General features: G+C 35.6%; 1 protein-coding gene across 13 annotated transcripts in view; it reads left to right on the forward strand.

Moving 5' to 3' along the window:
- LOC106068067 (putative tetratricopeptide repeat protein 41) overlaps positions 1-20,637 on the forward strand; it is a 67,650-nt gene that overhangs the window by 43,997 nt on the left and 3,016 nt on the right. For all 13 annotated transcript variants that reach the window (XM_056025627.1, XM_056025630.1, XM_056025626.1 and 10 more), the window contains 4 exons: positions 15,896-16,049; positions 18,592-18,741; positions 18,856-18,962; positions 20,473-20,565. In XM_056025627.1, the coding sequence (XP_055881602.1) occupies positions 15,896-16,049; positions 18,592-18,741; positions 18,856-18,962; positions 20,473-20,565 (504 nt within the window). The remainder of the gene's footprint in view (positions 1-15,895; positions 16,050-18,591; positions 18,742-18,855; positions 18,963-20,472; positions 20,566-20,637) is intronic.

The raw sequence follows: 20,637 nt of genomic DNA on the forward strand, positions 1-20,637 counted from the left end.
ATTATATTCATGCAATTGTTTGAATATTTATATTTTAAGATATCTATAGTGTTTCCTGCAAAATGGTTGAAAAATAATGATAACATTACGCACAAAATTGGCTTTATTCATATTTTATATGTAAAGCATTTCTTGCAAAATGACTGAAAAATATTTTTTTCGCGCTATTTTCTTAGGTGTTTTTTTTTTAATAGAAAAAAACAAAACAATGCTTAATTTGTATCAAATAATTTGGATTAATTTGTAATAGATCTTGACCAACAATATGCGTGATTACAATTTTTTTACCAATTATTTTTGTTTAGTGCTATTACATGCTTTTAGCTTTCTCAATACACTCTATTATGATCCTATCACTTGTCTGGACCAGTTTGGAGAGGGGGGGGGGAGAAAGAAAGGGATATCTGGGTGAATTTTACCATAATCGCTTTTTAAGAGCATTTATTTATTTAAAAAAAAAATGGGAAACGACCTAAATTCGAAATCATGTCTCAAGCCTCCTCAAGAGAGCATTCTAACTCTGCTAGTGAGGAGCTTATGACTATAAAAGATTGTATAGTTTTGAATTGCTTGTTTCAAACTTATTTTAAAGTGGCGACCTATAAAGGGGACTAATTCAGCTTTCTTTCCCTTGCTCTAGATACCAAACACTATAATTAACTACCAATAGTTAATTAATTAATTGGTTATTTTTTTTCTATTGATTCTTGTGTTGTCAGGTATAAGAAATAATTGTGCAAAATTTCAACTTGATCCGAGATTGGGTGTGGGAGAAATAACAATAACAATATCAAACAGACAAACAGAGTAAGTTGAGATAAGCTTTGTAAAAATGGGAAAAGGTTATTTCGAAAATATAAAATACGAAGTAATGTACGTGGGGTATCTAGGGCACTGGGAGCCTTCAACAATTATGTTTTTACAATTTGAATATCTAATGGTCTAAAATAGATTGACCGTTCAATATAGAGACCACATTTGAAATCACAATATTGAAATCACATATATTTGTCAAGCCAAACTTGTATTATGAATGAAACCAAATGAACCCATACAATTATTAAGTTATGTCTTCTTGTCTGCAGTATTTTAAACGATTAGTGTCTACTAGATTTGGACTTGGATTTATTAATTAGTGTTTAATTATTTATTAATTATAATCGATTAGTGTTTTAAATTTCTGTTCGCTGTGGTTTCTGTAATTTATTCAAGTTGAAGTGTTTACAAGAGGATACAAAAAATCCATTAAAATATATTAATAATAAGGCTTGTCTTCGAGTCCGAAGAGTAATGAGGAATGCATTATTTTCCGTGGATATGCAGCCCCAACTGTGACCTACATATTTTGCCACATCCAGGGCAAGCATAACCCGGTGGTCGATTAAGATTTTCTTTTCGCCGTCTGCGTCTGTCCTCGGCAGCGTATTTTCTTTTGGTCTCAATTGTGTATCCCGCGTCCTTGATCAGTACAAATACAACATTCTTGAGCTATTGCAAATCATTTATGCAAACATGAACACAGTTGTTTTTAAACATTATAATTGCCAAGAGGATGTCTTTGACAGTTTTCTTGAGCCAATTGCTTTTGGCAAATTGTAAGTAATAAAATAGAATTGAATGTAGAACTCTCAATGTGTGTATCATGACATGTGAGGTAGAAGTTTAAACTTAGCTACAACTCCAGTTGAACTTTTTGTTGAGCCAGTGAAGAAGTGCACAGTGTTACAAGTACTACCTCAACTGACTTCAGGCCACCAGGATGTGCATTTGGTTTTAGGTCAAAGTATTATTTGTTCTTAGTTCATCCATTAGAAGCAAAATGCGGGAGTTTTAAACAGTCAATAGAGTAACTTAGCTAGAACAATACATTTTAAAGGACCAATATATGGTAAGTCAATAGTAGACAATGTATTTCTGTTTGTTCCTCACGACGGAAAATTACTCCAAAATATATCTCACTGGTCAAGGCTGTCCTACTGTATGGTTCTGAAACATGGAGAACAACTGAAGCCACAACAAAAAAAAAATACAGACCTTCATCAACAGATGCCTGAGAAATATCCTAAAAATACACTGGTATGACAAAGTAGAAAACAACAAACTGTGGGAGATGAGTGGTCAGAAAAATATAGAAGTGCAGATCTTAGAGAGGAAGTAGAGATGGATTAGTCACACCCTTAGAAAAGATACCAGCAACAGGGCTAGGCAGGCCTTAGAGTGGAACCCCCAGGGTACAAGACGCAGAGGAACACCAAAAAGAACATGGCGACGCAGTGTATTTGAAGACGCAGAGAAGAGCTGGGAAATCATAAAAAAAAACTAGCAAGAGACCGTGGAGAGTGGCGTGTTTTTGTCGAGGCCCTATGTTCCATGAGGAACTCAAAGGAGTGATGATGATATCTCACTGATAATTTCAGAAACATTGGTAGGCCTAACAATGAGCAGATTGATTTCTAGCAGGGACATAATCAAGTGTGTCTAGAGTATCGTCTAGTAGATTAGGGACAGAACCAAGTGTGTCTCTAGAGCAGCGGTTCTCAACCTTTTATGCTTGGCGACCCCTTTTTACAATCCCCCACACTGCTGCGACCCCCCCCCCACCCGCAAATACACACAGCAATAGAAGAATAGACAAAAACAATCAATTTTTTCAACGGTCTTTGGCGACCCCTGGCAAATCGTCAATCGATCCCCAAGGGGGTCGCGACCCACAGGTTGAGAAATCCTGCTCTAGAGTATCGTCTAGTAGATTAGGGACAGAACCAAGTGTATCTCTAGAGTATCGTCTAGTAGATTAGGGACAGAACCAAGTGTGTCTCTAGAGTATCGTCTAGTAGATTAGGGACAGAACCAAGTGTGTCTCTAGAGTATCGTCTAGTAGATTAGGGACAGAACCAAGTGTGTCTCTAGAGTACTGCCTAGTAGATTAGGGACAGAACCAAGTGTGTCTCTAGAGTATCGTCTAGTAGATTAGGGACAGAACCAAGTGTGTCTCTAGAGTACTGCCTAGTTGATTAGGGGCAGAACCAAGTGTGTCTCTAGAGTACCGTCTGTGACAAGGTGGATAAAAGTTTTGGCCGTTTTGGGTGTCTAGGGGATTTTATGATTTGAGAACCCACACTTGCACATATAATCTACAGGCAGAGCGTTATAATGCAGGCAACAAATACTATGATGTAAAATTATGTACAGTTTATTATACAAGATAAATATTTAAAAGGTGAAATGCTGTACAGTTGCTATGATGTGATCTAGTGTATTTACAGGTATAAGTCTATCATCATTAGATTCGAGAACCAAGTGGTCTGAGTGTCATTAGGCTGGTTGCTTAGCTTTAGGTCCGGTGCTGCACTGAGGAGACGGGTGCTGACGTTGTCTGCTGGTGTGCTGGCGTGGTGGATCCAGGCTCCGATTGCAGTCCAACGATGTATGGCTGCAGAGCTAAGCTGCGTCTACCATTCAATCAAGCCAGTGACGAGTCTGTGGCTAGCGTTGTTACTTGGACACTTGAAGAATAAGTAGGACTGATATCTGCAGATCTGGTGCCAACAAATCTGGTATCAGCTTTAGGTTGCTAAGACTCCAGGCTGGTGTAGAATATAAATAAAAGCACCAATCCAAAGTGAAATAAGGGAATGAAAATAAACAAGAGCTCAAGCAAAAGATAGATGCGCTCCCTGTCAGCTCCCAGCAAGAATGAGATCGGACGACGAAGTTTTGTCCATATACACTTGGCGAGGGGTGTGTGGCCGCGAATGTAGCCAGACTATCTGGCGTCTTTTGACAGAGATCCCCGTTTGACCGTGACGAAAGTTTCCGGGAATAGGCATTGCGCGAAGGCGCGAGCTGAAAGTCCAGGAAATTTGCCCATGTGGTCAGAGGATATGAAGGGGAGATTATCAGAACTCCGCCAGATCAGGGGAGATTATACCTTGATAATGGCTAGCGCTAGACGATCGGGGAGATCGCCGCCCGAGGTGTTGAGTTGAATGGGCTCTTTGAAGTGACCAGCCGCTCCCCAAAAGGGAGGGGGGTCAACGGATGTTTGCCAAGATCGGTAAAGGGGAGCGTACTCTCGTCAAGAGTCTAGTGTGGCACGTGTCAAAGTGGGGATAGTAAACTGTGACATCGATGCCAAAGGGGGTGGGGTTGGATTGGAGGGGTGGTGGCTGTGTTTTTAGCGCTTCATTGGCTAAATTAGTAAAATTGATGTTTAAATAAATTAATTAAGTGCTTGGACCTGAGTGATACCTTGAGTGAGCTAAAACGGTTTCTCACACCGTCTAGTAGATTAGGAGCATAACCAAGTGTCTCTAGAATATCGTCTAGTAGATTAGGGACAGAACCAAGTGTGTCTCTAGAGTACTGTCTAGTAGATTAGGAACATAACCAAGTGTGTCTCTAGAGTACTGTCTAGTAGATTAGGGACAGAACCAAGTGTGTCTCTAGAGTACTGTCTATAGTAGATTAGGAACATAACCAAGTGTGTCTCTAGAGTACTGTCTAGTAGATTAGGGACAGAACCAAGTGTGTCTCTAGAGTACTGTCTAGTAGATTAGGAACAGAACCAAGTGTGTTTCTAGAGAACTGTCTAGTGGATTAGGGACAGAACCAAGTGTGTCTCTAGAGTATCGTCTAGTAGATTAGAGACAGAACCAAGTGTGTCTCTAGAGAACTGTCTAGTGGATTAGGGACAGAACCAAGTGTGTCTCTAGAGAACTGTCTAGTGGATTAGGGACAGAACTAAGTGTGTCTCTAGAGTAGCCTACTGTCTAGTAGATTAGGGGCAGAACGAAGTGTCTCTCTAAAATGAGCTTAAAATACTTTGTGCATTAAGAAATGAAATCTTTCAGTCGATTCCTTAGAAAAACAAATTTCAATTGAGACTTTTTCTAGTCTTAATACTACGACATTTTATTTGTTTTGTTTAAAATGTTATATTAAAAAAACATTTTCTTTTTAGAATCGAGGCCTATTTGACATTTTGTTTACCAGTGAATGAATGTTTGTAAGAATCTCGCTATTTATAGTCTAGGTCAACAAAAAGAACACATCAACGATACATTTTATTGTGGAATTTTTCTATTTTTAGCGGCCCCCTAAAGGGGAAAAGACGCTGTTATTTTTGTGTGGCCAGTCTGTCCGTCCGTCTGCCCCTCCGTCCGTCCCGTTTAGATCTCGTAAACTAGAACAGAAATTGAAAATCCGATATCATAATATTTTAGACCATTGAAAGTTCTGATGCAACGGCTACGTACTTTTTTCTTTTCTGAAAGGGAAAAATCTAATTTTTTAAATCACTTATGCAAGCTGTTTTTTCATTTAAAAAAACACCACTTTTACAACTATTCACTATTAATAGTATCAAACACTTGAGGCTCTTTATTAGTGGAGGTCACTATATATCATATTTGTAACACATTTATGCAAACGGTTGTAGATTTTTTGTAAATTTTTAAATATATTTGTATTGTTAAGTTATGTAAGTTCTGTTATACTAAGTACTATATTTACACAAAAAAATGTTTACTATTTTTTTTAAAGAGAAAAAAAACTATTTAGTATGCATATAAATCAGACATAATTTAAAACAACAATTAATAAGTAGTTTTTCATATTATCTCGTGAACTGCAATGCTGTCTAAAGCAAGAAACATGTAACCACTAGTCTTAATACTACGGCATTTTATTTGTTTTGTATAAAATGTTATATTAACAAAAAAAATTTCTTCTTAAATTCGAGGTCTATTTGGCATTTTGTTTAGAATTTCATTCTAATAATATTGAAACCTGCCTTTTTACCTGCCTGGGTGGACCACTTCGGGGGCCGATTTTCGGTTTGTGTTTCCACAAAAACTGTCTTTGTAACCTTGTTTTTTTTTTGTTTTTTTTTTTTGAGGTGGTGTTTTTGACGGTCGTTGACTTATAGCATCAACCTGCTGTTACGCAACTAAACCCCAGTAGGCGTATTTAACTTGTAAAGCTTAAAATATCTCGAATAACTTCTTTGGTGAACAAAACTAAATAGAACTTTGATTACAATAGAAACAAATTCAACTTGAGATCAAATGAAATCCAAGTAGTAGACTTTAGTCATAATATAAAATGGTGTTCTAAACAAAATCTAACCCACTACAATAACACTTCCTTTCAGTCTCACGTTCTGGAGTCGTCTCCCCTAACTAAGACCGGTGACGACAATGCTACTTATCTTGCATCATTCAGAACCAATTGCTAAGTTCGTCCCACCGTCACCATAGAAACACACACACACACACATCCCTTAACAAAAAAGGGGGGAGGGTAGAAGTGATGATGATTAGTAGAGAGCGAACCTCTACACTTCGCTGCTAAACTATTGATCAATACAATGATGGTTTTGTATTATTTCTTCCTATTTGTTTTGTTGAGCGCTAGTCTCGCTCACCAACTCTCAATCAAACACTACCCATATAGACCAATGAGTACAAGGCGGTAGTGTAATTATATACGAATAGATTAATGCAACCGAAGTACCGAAAATATCAAATAGTGTAAATCAAATATTCTGCAACTAAAGTAAATAGACTAAAAATATTCTATTGTCGTAGTTATCATTTCAGGTTTGAATATTCAAAGTCAAAAGTCATGGTTCAACTATTTCAGTGCGAGACGTCTACAATGTATCGAGTGAAAACTTGTTGAAGAGATTTCATAACACGATTCTTCTCGACTTTCTTCTCAAAACGGTTGAATTGGCATCTCTATGTTGACGATTTTTGCGAGACAAAAAACAAGACGTCTTACTTTAATACGAAAATAATATTTTGACGATCATGCCAATTACAGACGTACATACGAATTTTCAATTGAATGTCTCTCGTTTAGTAATAAGGGCCAGTACTAGCTCTTGATTAGACTTCATTTGACATGTCTAGTAGCACATCTCACTCCTACAACCTTTTTTCATATGAAATATTCTTACTATGAGAACAAATGCATTGTTGACGTCAGAAGGATGAATTTCAGAAGGCAGGAAAACGCTTAACTCCGGGGCTCCGTCAGACTCCTTACTGCTGTACCTTTTTTTTTCCAGTTTACAAAAAACTCCTGGAAGTTTACAGCGTCTCCTTAAGCCCCATCGTTTACAAGGGGAAAGGGGTGGGGAGAACAAAATTTTGTTGTGGGGGGGGGGGGGGAACGACGGAGGCGCCACTGGTAAAATGACTAGATTTGTTGAGTTCACACATATAAAATTAAGTGCTTATTAAACTCTGTTACGTAACTAATTGTATTTCTCTGTACATTAAATACAATTTACAACCCGATCTTGAACTCCAACACATCAGGTAGACCTTGCCCTATCAGTCTACACGCACTGCAAGGCTATATTAGGTACAACCAGAACCAATTGATCACAATGTTTACTTGTCACTAATGGATTAGACAGATTGAATTACATTGATTACTAGACATCCTACAAACTGTCATTGATTTTCTATTGAGCGCCTGACATTATCAGTGCTAGCTTGTTACACTGGATTCTATGAGTATCTGTGTCCATGTTTTTGTTACCATCGATAACTTGGTTTGTGCTAACAAATAATTTAACTCCAAGGAAATGTAGCAGATTTGTGTTGAGTTCATTTGTTCATATCAATCAATTTTGACCCGTTGAAAATACTTCAATTCTAATGAAAGTTTGAGCATGGTGATTAGGTAAAGTTGATCACATTGAAATCTAGAAAATCTCAGCAAAATTTATATTTTTTGTCCTGTTTGTTTGCCTCTATATTTTACATCTAAAAAAAAAAAAACACCTTAAAAAGTAAAATCTAACACTTAACAATGGAACACGTAAACATACTGGTTCATTGTCAATCATAATTGAAATCTCTCCATGAAACCTTCATAGCTACATGATTACCATTGGTTTCTTTCTTATTTCTACATCAAAATGTACTTTCTTCTTAATCATAGTACTCTTTTCAAATATTCCACCAGACGAACTATTAGATGCGATCTAGAGTTTCGGGCCAGCTGCTGTCCTAAGCGTATCGTATTCTCTGTTTCTCCATAGTTGCTTTGACTAGGTTGTTGATGTTATAGTCTGATAATAATCTAGGACTTGTCTCAAAATGTGGGAATTATTTTAAAAGCCATAGAAACTCCGGTGTACACACACAAAAGTTAGATCACTTTGAGCACACTACTTATTTGTTAGTTTATTTTCTAAAGCGCATCCCTTACTTGTTGACCATACTCAATTCTCTTTGGTCCTTCTACTTGACATGTTCAGTTTTCTTTTGGTTCTTCTAGTTGACATGTTCAGTTTTCTTTTGGTTCTTCTACTTGACATGTTCAGTTTTCTTTTGGTTCTTCTAGTTGACATGTTCAGTTTTCTTTTGGTTCTTCTAGTTGACATGTTCAGTTTTCTTTTGGTTCTTCTAGTTGACATGTTCAGTTCACTTTGTTCCTACTAGTTGACATGTTCAGTTTTCTTTTGGTTCTTCTAGTTGACATGTGTAGTTTTCTTTTGGTTCTTCTAGTTGACATGTTCAGTTTTCTTTTTGTTCTTCTACTTGAAATGTTCAGTTTTCTTTGGTCCTACTAGTTGACATGTTCAGTTTTCTTTTGGTTCTTCTACTTGACATGTTCAGTTTTCTTTTGGTTCTTCTAGTTGACATGTTCAGTTTTCTTTTGGTTCTTCTAGTTGACATGTTCAGTTCACTTTGTTCCTACTAGTTGACATGTTCAGTTTTCTTTTGGTTCTTCTAGTTGACATGTTCAGTTTTCTTTTGGTTCTTCTAGTTGACATGTTCAGTTTTCTTTTTGTTCTTCTACTTGACATGTTCAGTTTTCTTTGGTCCTACTAGTTGACATGTTCAGTTTTCTTTTTGTTCTTCTAGTTGACATGTTCAGTTTTCTTTTTGTTCTTCTACTTGACATGTTCAGTTTTCTTTTGGTTCTTCTAGTTGACATGTTCAGTTTTCTTTTGGTTCTTCTAGTTGACATGTTCAGTTTTCTTTTGGTTCTTCTAGTTGACATGTTCAGTTCACTTTGTTCCTACTAGTTGACATGTTCCGTTTTCTTTTGGTTCTTCTAGTTGACATGTTCAGTTTTCTTTTGGTTCTTCTAGTTGACATGTTCAGTTTTCTTTTGGTTCTTCTACTTGACATGTTCAGTTTTCTTTGGTCCTACTAGTTGACATGTTCAGTTTTCTTTTTGTTCTTCTAGTTGACATGTTCAGTTTTCTTTTTGTTCTTCTACTTGACATGTTCAGTTTTCTTTTGGTTCTTCTAGTTGACATGTTCAGTTTTCTTTTTGTTCTTCTACTTGACATGTTCAGTTTTCTTTTGGTTCTTCTACTTGACATGTTCAGTTTTCTTTGGTTCTTCTAGTTGACATGTTCAGTTTTCTTTTGGTTCTTCTACTTGACATGTTCAGTTTTCTTTGGTTCTTCTAGTTGACATGTTCAGTTTTCTTTTGGTTCTTCTACTTGACATGTTCAGTTTTCTTTTTGTTCTTCTACTTGACATGTTCAGTTTTCTTTGGTCCTACTAGTTGGCATGTTCAGTTCTCTTTGGTCCTACTAGTTGACATGTTCAGTTTTCTTTTTGTTCTTCTAGTTGACATGTTCAGTTTTCTTTTGTCCTACTAGTTGGCATGATCAGTTTTCTTTGTTTCTTCTAGTTGACATGTTCAGTTTTCTTTGGTCCTACTAGTTGGCAGGTTCAGTTCACTTTGGTCCTACTAGTTGGTAGATTCAGTTTTCTTTGTTTCTTCTAGTTGGCATGTTCATTTCACATTGGTCCTACTAGTTGGCATGTTCAGTTCACTTTGGTCCTACTAGTTTGCATGTTCAGTTCTCTTTGGTCCTACTAGTTGACATGTTCAGTTCCCTTTGGTCCTACTAGTTGACATGTTTAGTTCTCTTTGGTCCTTTTAGTTGGCATGTTCGTTCTCTTTGGTCCTACTAGTTGGCATGTTCAGTTCTCTTTGGTCCTACTAGTTGGCATGTTCAGTTCTCTTTGGTCCTACTAGTTGGCATGTTCAGTTCACTTTGGTCCTACTAGTTGGCATGTTCAGTTCTCTTTGGTCCTACTAGCTGGCATGTTCAGTTCTCTTTGGTCCTACTAGTTGGCATGTTCAGTTCTCTTTGGTCCTACTAGTTGGCATGTTCAGTTCTCTTTGGTCCTACTAGTTGGCATGTTCAGTTCTCTTTGGTCCTACTAGTTAACATGTTCAGTTCTCTTTGGTCCTACTAGTTAGCATGTTCAGTTCTCTTTGGTCCTACTAGTTGACATGTTCAGTTCTCTTTGGTTCTTCTAGTTGACATGTTCAGTTTTCATTGGTCCTACTAGTTGGCAGGTTCAGTTTTCTTTGGTCCTACTAGTTGACATGTTCAGTTTTCTTTGGTCCTACTAGTTGGCAGGTTCAGTTTTCTTTGGTTCTTCTAGTTGACATGTTCAGTTCTCTTTCGTCATACTAGTTGGCATGTTCATTTCACTTTGGTCCTTCTAGTTGGCATGTTCAGTTCTCTTTGGTCCTACTAATTGGCATGTTCGTTCTCTTTGGCCCTTCTAGTTGACCTTTTCAGTTTTCTTTGGTTCTTCTAGTTGACATGTTTAATTTTCTTTGGTTCTTCTAGTTGACATGTTCAGTTTTCTTTGGTCCTACTAGTTGGCAGGTTCAGTTTTCTTTGGTTCTTCTAGTTGACATGTTCAATTCGTTTTGGTCCTACAAGTTGGCATGTTCAGTTCACTTTGTTCCTACTAGTTGACATGTTCAGTTCACTTTGTTCCTACTAGTTGACATGTTCAGTTTTCTTTGGTTCTTCTAGTTGACATGTTCAGTTTTCTTTGGTTCTTCTAGTTGACATGTTCAGTTTTCTTTGGTTCTTCTAGCTGACATGTTCAGTTTTCTTTGGTCCTACTAGTTGGCAGGTTCAGTTTTCTTTGTTTCTTCTAGTTGACATGTTCAGTTTTCTTTTTGTTCTTCTACTTGACATGTTCAGTTTTCTTTGGTCCTACTAGTTGACATGTTCAGTTTTCTTTTTGTTCTTCTAGTTGACATGTTCAGTTTTCTTTTGGTTCTTCTACTTGACATGTTCAGTTTTCTTTTTGTTCTTCTACTTGACATGTTCAGTTTTCTTTTGGTTCTTCTAGTTGACATGTTCAGTTTTCTTTTGGTTCTTCTAGTTGACATGTTCAGTTTTCTTTTGGTTCTTCTAGTTGACATGTTCAGTTCACTTTGTTCCTACTAGTTGACATGTTCCGTTTTCTTTTGGTTCTTCTAGTTGACATGTTCAGTTTTCTTTTGGTTCTTCTAGTTGACATGTTCAGTTTTCTTTTGGTTCTTCTACTTGACATGTTCAGTTTTCTTTGGTCCTACTAGTTGACATGTTCAGTTTTCTTTTTGTTCTTCTAGTTGACATGTTCAGTTTTCTTTTTGTTCTTCTACTTGACATGTTCAGTTTTCTTTTGGTTCTTCTAGTTGACATGTTCAGTTTTCTTTTTGTTCTTCTACTTGACATGTTCAGTTTTCTTTTGGTTCTTCTACTTGACATGTTCAGTTTTCTTTGGTTCTTCTAGTTGACATGTTCAGTTTTCTTTTGGTTCTTCTACTTGACATGTTCAGTTTTCTTTGGTTCTTCTAGTTGACATGTTCAGTTTTCTTTTGGTTCTTCTACTTGACATGTTCAGTTTTCTTTTTGTTCTTCTACTTGACATGTTCAGTTTTCTTTGGTCCTACTAGTTGGCATGTTCAGTTCTCTTTGGTCCTACTAGTTGACATGTTCAGTTCTCTTTAGTCCTACTAGTTGACATGTTCAGTTTTCTTTTTGTTCTTCTAGTTGACATGTTCAGTTTTCTTTTGTCCTACTAGTTGGCATGATCAGTTTTCTTTGTTTCTTCTAGTTGACATGTTCAGTTTTCTTTGGTTCTTCTAGCTGACATGTTCAGTTTTCTTTGGTCCTACTAGTTGGCAGGTTCAGTTTTCTTTGTTTCTTCTAGTTGACATGTTCAGTTCTCTTTGGTCATACTAGTTGACATGTTCAGTTCACTTTGGTCCTACTAGTTGGTAGATTCAGTTTTCTTTGTTTCTTCTAGTTGGCATGTTCATTTCACATTGGTCCTACTAGTTGGCATGTTCAGTTCACTTTGGTCCTACTAGTTTGCATGTTCAGTTCTCTTTGGTCCTACTAGTTGACATGTTCAGTTCCCTTTGGTCCTACTAGTTGACATGTTTAGTTCTCTTTGGTCCTTTTAGTTGGCATGTTCGTTCTCTTTGGTCCTACTAGTTTGCATGTTCAGTTCTCTTTGGTTCTTCTAGTTGACATGTTTAGTTTTCTTTGGTCCTACTAGTTGACATGTTCAGTTTTCTTTGGTCCTACTAGTTGACAAGTTCAGTTTTCTTTGTTTCTTCTAGTTGACATGTTCAGTTTTCTTTGGTTCTTCTAGTTGACATGTTCAGTTTTCTTTGGTCCTACTAGTTGGCAGGTTCAGTTTTCTTTGGTCCTACTAGTTGACATGTTCAGTTTTCTTTGGTCCTACTAGTTGGCAGGTTCAGTTTTCTTTGGTTCTTCTAGTTGACATGTTCAGTTCTCTTTGGTCCTACTAGTTGGCATGTTCATTTCACTTTGGTCCTTCTAGTTGGCATGTTGAGTTCTCTTTGGTCCTTTTAGTTGGCATGTTCGTTCTCTTTGGTCCTACTAGTTGACATGTTTAGTTCTCTTTGGTTCTTCTAGTTGGCATGTTCAGTTTTCTTTGGTCCTACTAGTTGGTATGTTCAGTTTACTTTGGTCATACTAGTTGGCATGTTCAGTTCACTTTGGTCCTACTAGTTGGCATGTTTATTTCTCTTTGTTCCTACTAGTTGACATGTTCAGTTCTCTTTGGTCCTACTAGTTGGCATGTTCAGTTTTCTTTGGTCCTACTAGTTGGCATGTTAAGTTTTATTTGGTTCTACTAGTTGGCATGTTCAGTTCTCTTTGCTCCTTCTAGTTGACATGTTCAGTTTTCTTTGGTTCTTCTAGTTGACATGTTCAGTTTTCTTTGGTTCTTCTAGTTGACATGTTCAGTTTTCATTGGTTCTTCTAGTTGACATGTTCAGTTTTCTTTGGTTCTTCTAGTTGACATGTTCAGTTTTCTTTGGTTCTTCTAGTTGACATGTTTAATTTTCTTTGGTTCTTCTAGTTGGCATGTTCAGTTTTCATTTGTCCTACTAGTTGGCAGGTTCAGTTTTCTTTGGTTCTTCTAGTTGACAAGTTCAGTTTTCTTTGGTTCTTCTAGTTGACATGTTCAGTTTTTTGTGGTCCTACTAGTTGACATGTTCAGTTCTATTTGGTCCTACTAGTTGACATGTTCAGTTTTCTTTGGCCCTTCTAGTTGACCTTTTCAGTTTTCTTTGGTTCTTCTAGTTGACATGTTCAATTTTCTTTGGTTCTTCTAGTTGACATGTTCAGTTTTCTTTGGTTCTTCTAGTTGACATGTTCAATTCGTTTTGGTCCTACAAGTTGGCATGTTCAGTTCACTGTGTTCCTACTAGTTGACATGTTCAGTTCACTTTGTTCCTACTAGTTGACATGTTCAGTTTTCTTTGGTTCTTCTAGTTGACATGTTCAGTTTTCTTTGGTTCTTCTAGTTGACATGTTCAGTTTTCATTTGTCCTACTAGTTGGCAGGTTCAGTTTTCTTTGGTTCTTCTAGTTGACAAGTTCAGTTTTCTTTGGTTCTTCTAGTTGACATGTTCAGTTTTTTGTGGTCCTACTAGTTGACATGTTCAGTTCTATTTGGTCCTACTAGTTGACATGTTCAGTTTTCTTTGGCCCTTCTAGTTGACCTTTTCAGTTTTCTTTGGTTCTTCTAGTTGACATGTTCAATTTTCTTTGGTTCTTCTAGTTGACATGTTCAGTTTTCTTTGGTTCTTCTAGTTGACATGTTCAATTCGTTTTGGTCCTACAAGTTGGCATGTTCAGTTCACTGTGTTCCTACTAGTTGACATGTTCAGTTCACTTTGTTCCTACTAGTTGACATGTTCAGTTTTCTTTGGTTCTTCTAGTTGACATGTTCAGTTTTCTTTGGTTCTTCTAGTTGACATGTTTAGTTTTCTTTGGTCCTACTAGTTGACATGTTCAGTTTTCTTTGGTCCTACTAGTTGACAAGTTCAGTTTTCTTTGGTTCTTCTATTTGACATGTTCAGTTTTCTTTGGTTCTTCTAGTTGACATGTTCAGTTTTCTTTGGTCCTACTAGTTGGCAGGTTCAGTTTTCTTTGGTCCTACTAGTTGACATGTTTAGTTTTCTTTGGTCCTACTAGTTGGCAGGTTCAGTTTTCTTTGGTTCTTCTAGTTGACATGTTCAGTTTTCTTTGGTTCTTCTAGTTGACGTGTTCAGTTTTCTTTTGTACTACTAGTTGGCAGGTTCAGTTTTCTTTGGTTCTTCTAGTTGGCATGTTCAGTTTTCTTTGGTTCTTCTAGTTGGCATGTTCAGTTTTCATTTGTCCTACTAGTTGGCAGGTTCAGTTTTCTTTGGTTCTTCTAGTTGACATGTTCAGTTTTCTTTGGTCCTACTAGTTGACATGTTCAGTTCTCTTTGGTCCTACTAGTTGACATGTTCAGTTTTCTTTGGTCCTTCTAGTTGACCTTTTCAGTTTTCTTTGGTTCTTCTAGTTGACATGTTCAGTTTTCTTTGGTTCTTCTAGTTGACATGTTCAGTTTTCTTTGGTCCTAGTAGTTGGCAGGTTCAGTTTTCTTTGGTTCTTCTAGTTGACATGTTCAGTTCACTTTGGTCCTACTAGTTGGCATGTTCAGTTCACTTTGTTCCTACTAGTTGACATGTTCAGTTCACTTTGTTCCTACTAGTTGGCATGTTCAGTTCACTTTGTTCCTATCTCTTGTGTGAGATGCTGCATGGGTAGAGTGGTTATCTGCTCAGCTAACGCCACTCACTTTAATTAAAGATTGATACAAAACTTCTGTTTTCATCTGAAAGTTTCACCTCAGTTATGTGACCAAACAGTTGTTACATTTAGCTTTATTATTTATAGTTTTGTTTGATTTGTCAATTTCATAGAGTACAACATATATCAAGTTAAAATAGAAAGTTTAATTAGTATAGAAATTCTTAAAATAGAAAATACTATACTTGTTACCCATTTCTTTATCTAATTACACTGTGCTTGTATGCTTATATAACAATAGTCAAATCACCTATTTTGTACACCAGATAGACAAAGATAAGGAATTAACTTATTCTCATCCTGGTATGACATCTTCTCATAGTTGTAATGTATTTATTGTATTGAGTTTTGAATGTTTAAACAGCCACCTCACTTTGATGTACTGTGCTTTTTTATAGTGCAAATAATTTTTTCTTTTTTTTTTTAAGAATTTGGATAAAATTGTTTTGTATTATTTTTTTAATTCATTAATCTATTTTGGTAGAAATGATTTTCATTTGAAGTAACCTATACATCTTGATCTAGTCATGTAACACAAACAATTATTATCTTCTAATTTTGTTTGTTGGCTTTTTATGTGTGTTGGATTTAAAAACTGCACATTTTAAAAGACAAATTTGTGGTAAACTTCAAAATCTGTTTGGTGTAGGATTAATAGTAGGTTAGTTTCAATTTTAGGGTCAATATTGATTGCTTTGGTATTAGAATAATGCTAGTATATTAGGAATAAAATTAATATTAAATTAATTGTTAGTTAGTGTTTCCTTTAATATTTATATGGATTATTTTAATATTAATTATATAAGAATTTATGGCTCAGCTCAAATTTATTTCCTGTTTCTCCTCGTTTCAGATGTCATTTATCCCACATAAACCTAAATGTTCTTTTGAACTAGAAACTAATATTGTTTTATTTAAAATTCATTGTCTGGTATTTCTGTTATATATTTTTTTACAGCTTTGCTTCTCTGCTGTTTAAGTAACATCCATATTGTTCACTACAAACTACTTGCAGCAGAAGAACTTTTGTTAGAAGCCAGAGAGTCTCTGAAAAAAGAACCCTATTCCTATTTGCTTAAGTCAACAATATTATTTAATCTGGCTTTAATAAGGTAATAGGTGGTATGCTTATTTTACTTTCTTTAAAATATGCATAGATTACATTATATAATACTATTTGACTAGCTCCAGTAGAGTTGTGTACTGTACAAGTATGGGTAAATAATGGCTGAAAGTTAAGATGCATACATAAGACCAAAGACTCAAAAACAAACATTTACTGCTGCAGGGGTGAATGACTGTATAGAAAATATGATGAACATGCATATACATAAGACCAGTAGTTTGTATTAGACATTTCTGATTGGTACATTTTGATGAGTTATTGTAATATGCTATATACTATCAAATGGTGCATTCATGTTAAACTTGCTAACAAAATTGCATTTCACTTGAAGTCAGCTACTACTACTGAACAAAGTCATGTTTTGAATTATCCAACAGATTATTGTGTTCAAAGCAAATTAAGTTCTTTCATTATTTATATCAGATCTTGAATACAATTTTTTTCTCTTGCACATTTATTTCCCCTTAAGAAACAGATTTACATTGTTTGTCAAATATATGCTAACAGCTGTTTGTGTGTCCACTCAGTCAAAGATTGTTGGTGGAGGCACAGAGGGGAGGGTGCGGTTGGGGCCAAAATCACACAATTTGTGTACAAATTCTTTACTTATGTTAATAATATATACTAATTATTTATATTTTTACCTATTTTTGAGTATGTTGGCCCATTTGGTGGTGGGGTGCTATTACGTCAATCCCGAACCCTCCCCCAACTCCCAAAATTTCGAGGGGGGGTCTCCCTTTTTTTGGTAGAAATAATTTTTTAAAATAATAAGTTACATATCTATATGATAAAAGCTACTTATTCATATTTTAACCAATCTTTATATTATGTCATTCTCCTTTTGGTATGTTGACCAATTTGGTGGACTACATCTACTGCCCTCCTCACCCAATATTTATGTAGAAATCAAAATTGTGAACAAAATTAGTTAAATATCTTTATAATTTTTACATTATGTCACTCCCTGATTGGCTGATTTGGGCGGGGGGGGGGGGGGGGGTCGATTACACCAACTGCTCTCAAACCCTTTGATTGGGTGGTGGTGGTCCAATTTTTAAGCTAAAATCATAGATTTTTATATTGTATAAATAACTTTGGGACAATAACTCTACCCACAATTTATACTTGAATCCTAAAAAGATAAACAAATTTAGAGTAGAATCTAATTGGTCTACTTAATTCCTCCTCCCTCTTCTGAAATTTTTTGTTCAGAGCTTTCAATTATAATTATGTAACAAAACGAACAGGCGTCTAGAACAAAATTAATGACTTACAAATGAATGTCTTTTTCAAATATTATTTTTCAAATACATTTTTTTCTGTGGCGACCCTCAAAGCCTTAATCTAAATCCATGGGGTATCTTTCTTTTCAAGGAACAAATCATTTATATTTGCAATGTAGTTAGCGTCTATAAATTCATATTAGAATTTTTTAAAGTAAAAATTTAACATTATTCAAAAGGTTCTTAAAAATTAGACATTTTGCATCAGTCAAAGCGGTCAATTTTCCAAAGAGCATTTAACCATTGTTCTGTTGGCATCTGCTTCTGACCAAAACCGGCCTTCTACAAGAGGTCTCGCTTAGCATGATAATATTTAGTCAAATATTCCTAATGAAGATATACTTAGGCTACTTGTGCCTCAATTGTCAGTCACACTTCAGTATTGGCCCTTTCCCCCACGTTACTTTATTTGACTAAATTTGACCTGAACTTTTTTCATAGGATGAATAATAAAGCTTAAGATGTCAAGAGAATGCATTTCTGCAGTGAAGAATGCAGAATAAAGCTTGGTGTCGTGGCTCCTCAAACCCTTTTTTTTTTTCCGAAGGTTGAGAAACACTGCACTAATATAGACAACTCTACATATATATATATATAGTTTTAGGGTTTTAGGGTTTACTGGGCATTAGGGTTTTGAAAAAAAATTGCCCTTTCTCCTACTCAAAAGTTCTGGATCCTCTACTGGGCTGAGATGAGATGAGACTGGGTGGGTCATGTGACCATTGACCTCTGGATGACTAAGTGCATGCTGACAAAACTCTGCTGATCATAAAAATTATTTTATGACAGTCCAGAGATTGTTTGATAAATATTTCATTGCTTCTAGGGGGAATTGTTAAGTTACAGGGTCCATGGTTCGTGCCCTAGTCAGGACAGTGCTTTAGTTTGCTATATTTAATTCACCATTTCATCTCTTTAAAAAAAATTGGTTCCTAGTGCTTCCTTTATACATGTAATATGCATGCATCATTCATTGCAGTAGCAATTCACATTTGTATTTACTTCTTGTGTTTTTGTTTTTGTATTCTCCATTTTTGCCTCTGATACAACATTCTCTTATTAGTATTGTCTGCCAAACCTAGATAAGTTGTTGTTTTTTTTTTTTCATAAAATTTAGTTATACATTTTCACAGGCATGTTAGATTATAGCACAAGTATCAATGTATTGTCATGACCTAAGAAATAATGCTCTGTGGTCTTTGAAATAAGAAATATGTATTATTATGATTTTATTGTATTTAGGGGAACTGATAAAGATTACAACCAAGCTGAATCACTTTTGAGACAGTCAGCTAAATTACGTATTCAGTGGTTTGGTGATGGTCACAACTTGGTAGCCAATGTTCAGACAGCTCTTGCTATGGTGTTGGCATGTCCTGGCAATGTCAAAGGGTAATAGACTCGTTATAAATCTGTATGGATAAAAACATTTGTTGTTGTTTCAATTGAATTAATCTTTGTCTATATGCTTCTTATTGTTTTAAAACATTGCATTATATTTTGGAGGTTTGATATACAGCAAGCTGAAGTATTATTAAGAAGAGCATTGTTGGTCTTTGAACGAAGTTTTAGTTCAACACATTACCTTGTATCTGGTGTCCTACATTATTTAGGTCAGTGCATTACAAGATTTACACTATTATGTTTATTCTGTTTAGGTCAGTTCTTTGCATATTATACAATACTGAGATCATTTTATAGTGTCTTAAATAATTTATGTTAGTTATATTATGTATTAGCTTGTTCTTAAAGTGCCATATATTATTTAGTTGAGTTTTTTTCCCTGGGTTTGAACCCTGCCCACTGCCATCCTGTGCCTTTACATAAAGCCTTTATCTAGAGATGCAAAGCACATGATACACACTCAAATTATTTTTTCCTGTTAGTCATACCCAGTAAGCTTCAGGCAAGAGGGGCTCATTAGTTTTGGTTGGCCTTTTCATACTTCATACTTTCCATACTTAGTAAAGGCTTCGGGAGTTCACCCAGAGGAGGAGCTGGTGACCAATAGGCAGCTTGCAGTGCTACTTGTTGGCATAACATGCAAAGCCACTGATTGCAAACTGTACCTCCACCTTATGTTCCTTTGAAGCTTGCAGCGCAGTGCTCTACCATGGCATTACATGAGAGGCCACTTATTCCAAAAAGCTTCTTCACCTGCCGTTCCTCTGAACTGTGTGGAGAGTTGGGAACTGCTGTGTGGGTAACATCTTTCTGACCAGAGCTCAGTAGTTTTTCAAATGACTTAACATTTCATAATGTAGTAAATTTGTCCACACATACGGGTCTTCATGTTCTTTATGCTCTAAAAAAAAAAGGAGATATTTCTCAGAAGTGGCTCGTTAGCTTTGGTTGGCTACCTACCTAGAAGAAGGAAATCTATTTATTTTTCATATTTTTATTTCTCTATCTAGAATATATGTATATCCACACAACTGTTCCCCCCTCTCCAAGTACATATCTACTAATCTTCTGCTTTTTAGTTTTGTATTGAAATATTTGAATCTCTGAATCTCAGAAAGCAATCAATAGTTGTCCACTATGAAATACTTGAAAGTAACATCAGAACAGTTCTGATATCACTCCTCACACACAGCTAGCATCACTTGAATGACTTGGGAACTAGTTCCCAGCCCTGACCCAGTTTTGACTAACATAAAAAAAAAGATTTTAAAAAATGTCTACACTGGCATGTGGCAAGGTAAACACCATAAAGAGTTTGGACTAAAAAATGGAAGAAAGTATAATCTTGTACTTTTTGCTACATGTCAGCTTTAAAAAAACATATTGGGTTGAAATTGCATATATAAAATCATATTTGATAAATTTATTTGCTGCAGTTTCGATTTTGAAAATGGCTTAGTTGTTATATGTACACAGTAATTTAAGTAATAGGGGTTTAAATTTTCATTTTTTTTTCTTCTGCAAATATTAGAATTAGTGATAAGTCAGGAAGTCAGCTAGGGCTAAGCATTTTATATTGTTGATAGAACTTTGGGAGGAAGGGGCAATCTATAAGTATTCATTTTATAGGGGTCTCTATGCTTCAATAAATTTAAATTTTGTATGACAATTTCTTTTGTTTATTCTAAAACAGTATTAAAATTATAATTTTGTCTCCAGGTCTAGTATTGAGTGAAAATAAGAATCCTCAATGTCAAATGGAAGCGCAAAAATATTTACAAAAGTCTTTGGACATTAGCCTGATAGAAATAGGTTTGCATTATTTTTAATAATATTTTTTATTAGATATATATATATATATATGAATCTTCTATTAGAAGTAAT

This window comes from Biomphalaria glabrata, chromosome 4, assembly GCF_947242115.1.
Source record: "Biomphalaria glabrata chromosome 4, xgBioGlab47.1, whole genome shotgun sequence".
NCBI classification, from domain to species: domain Eukaryota; kingdom Metazoa; phylum Mollusca; class Gastropoda; family Planorbidae; genus Biomphalaria; species Biomphalaria glabrata.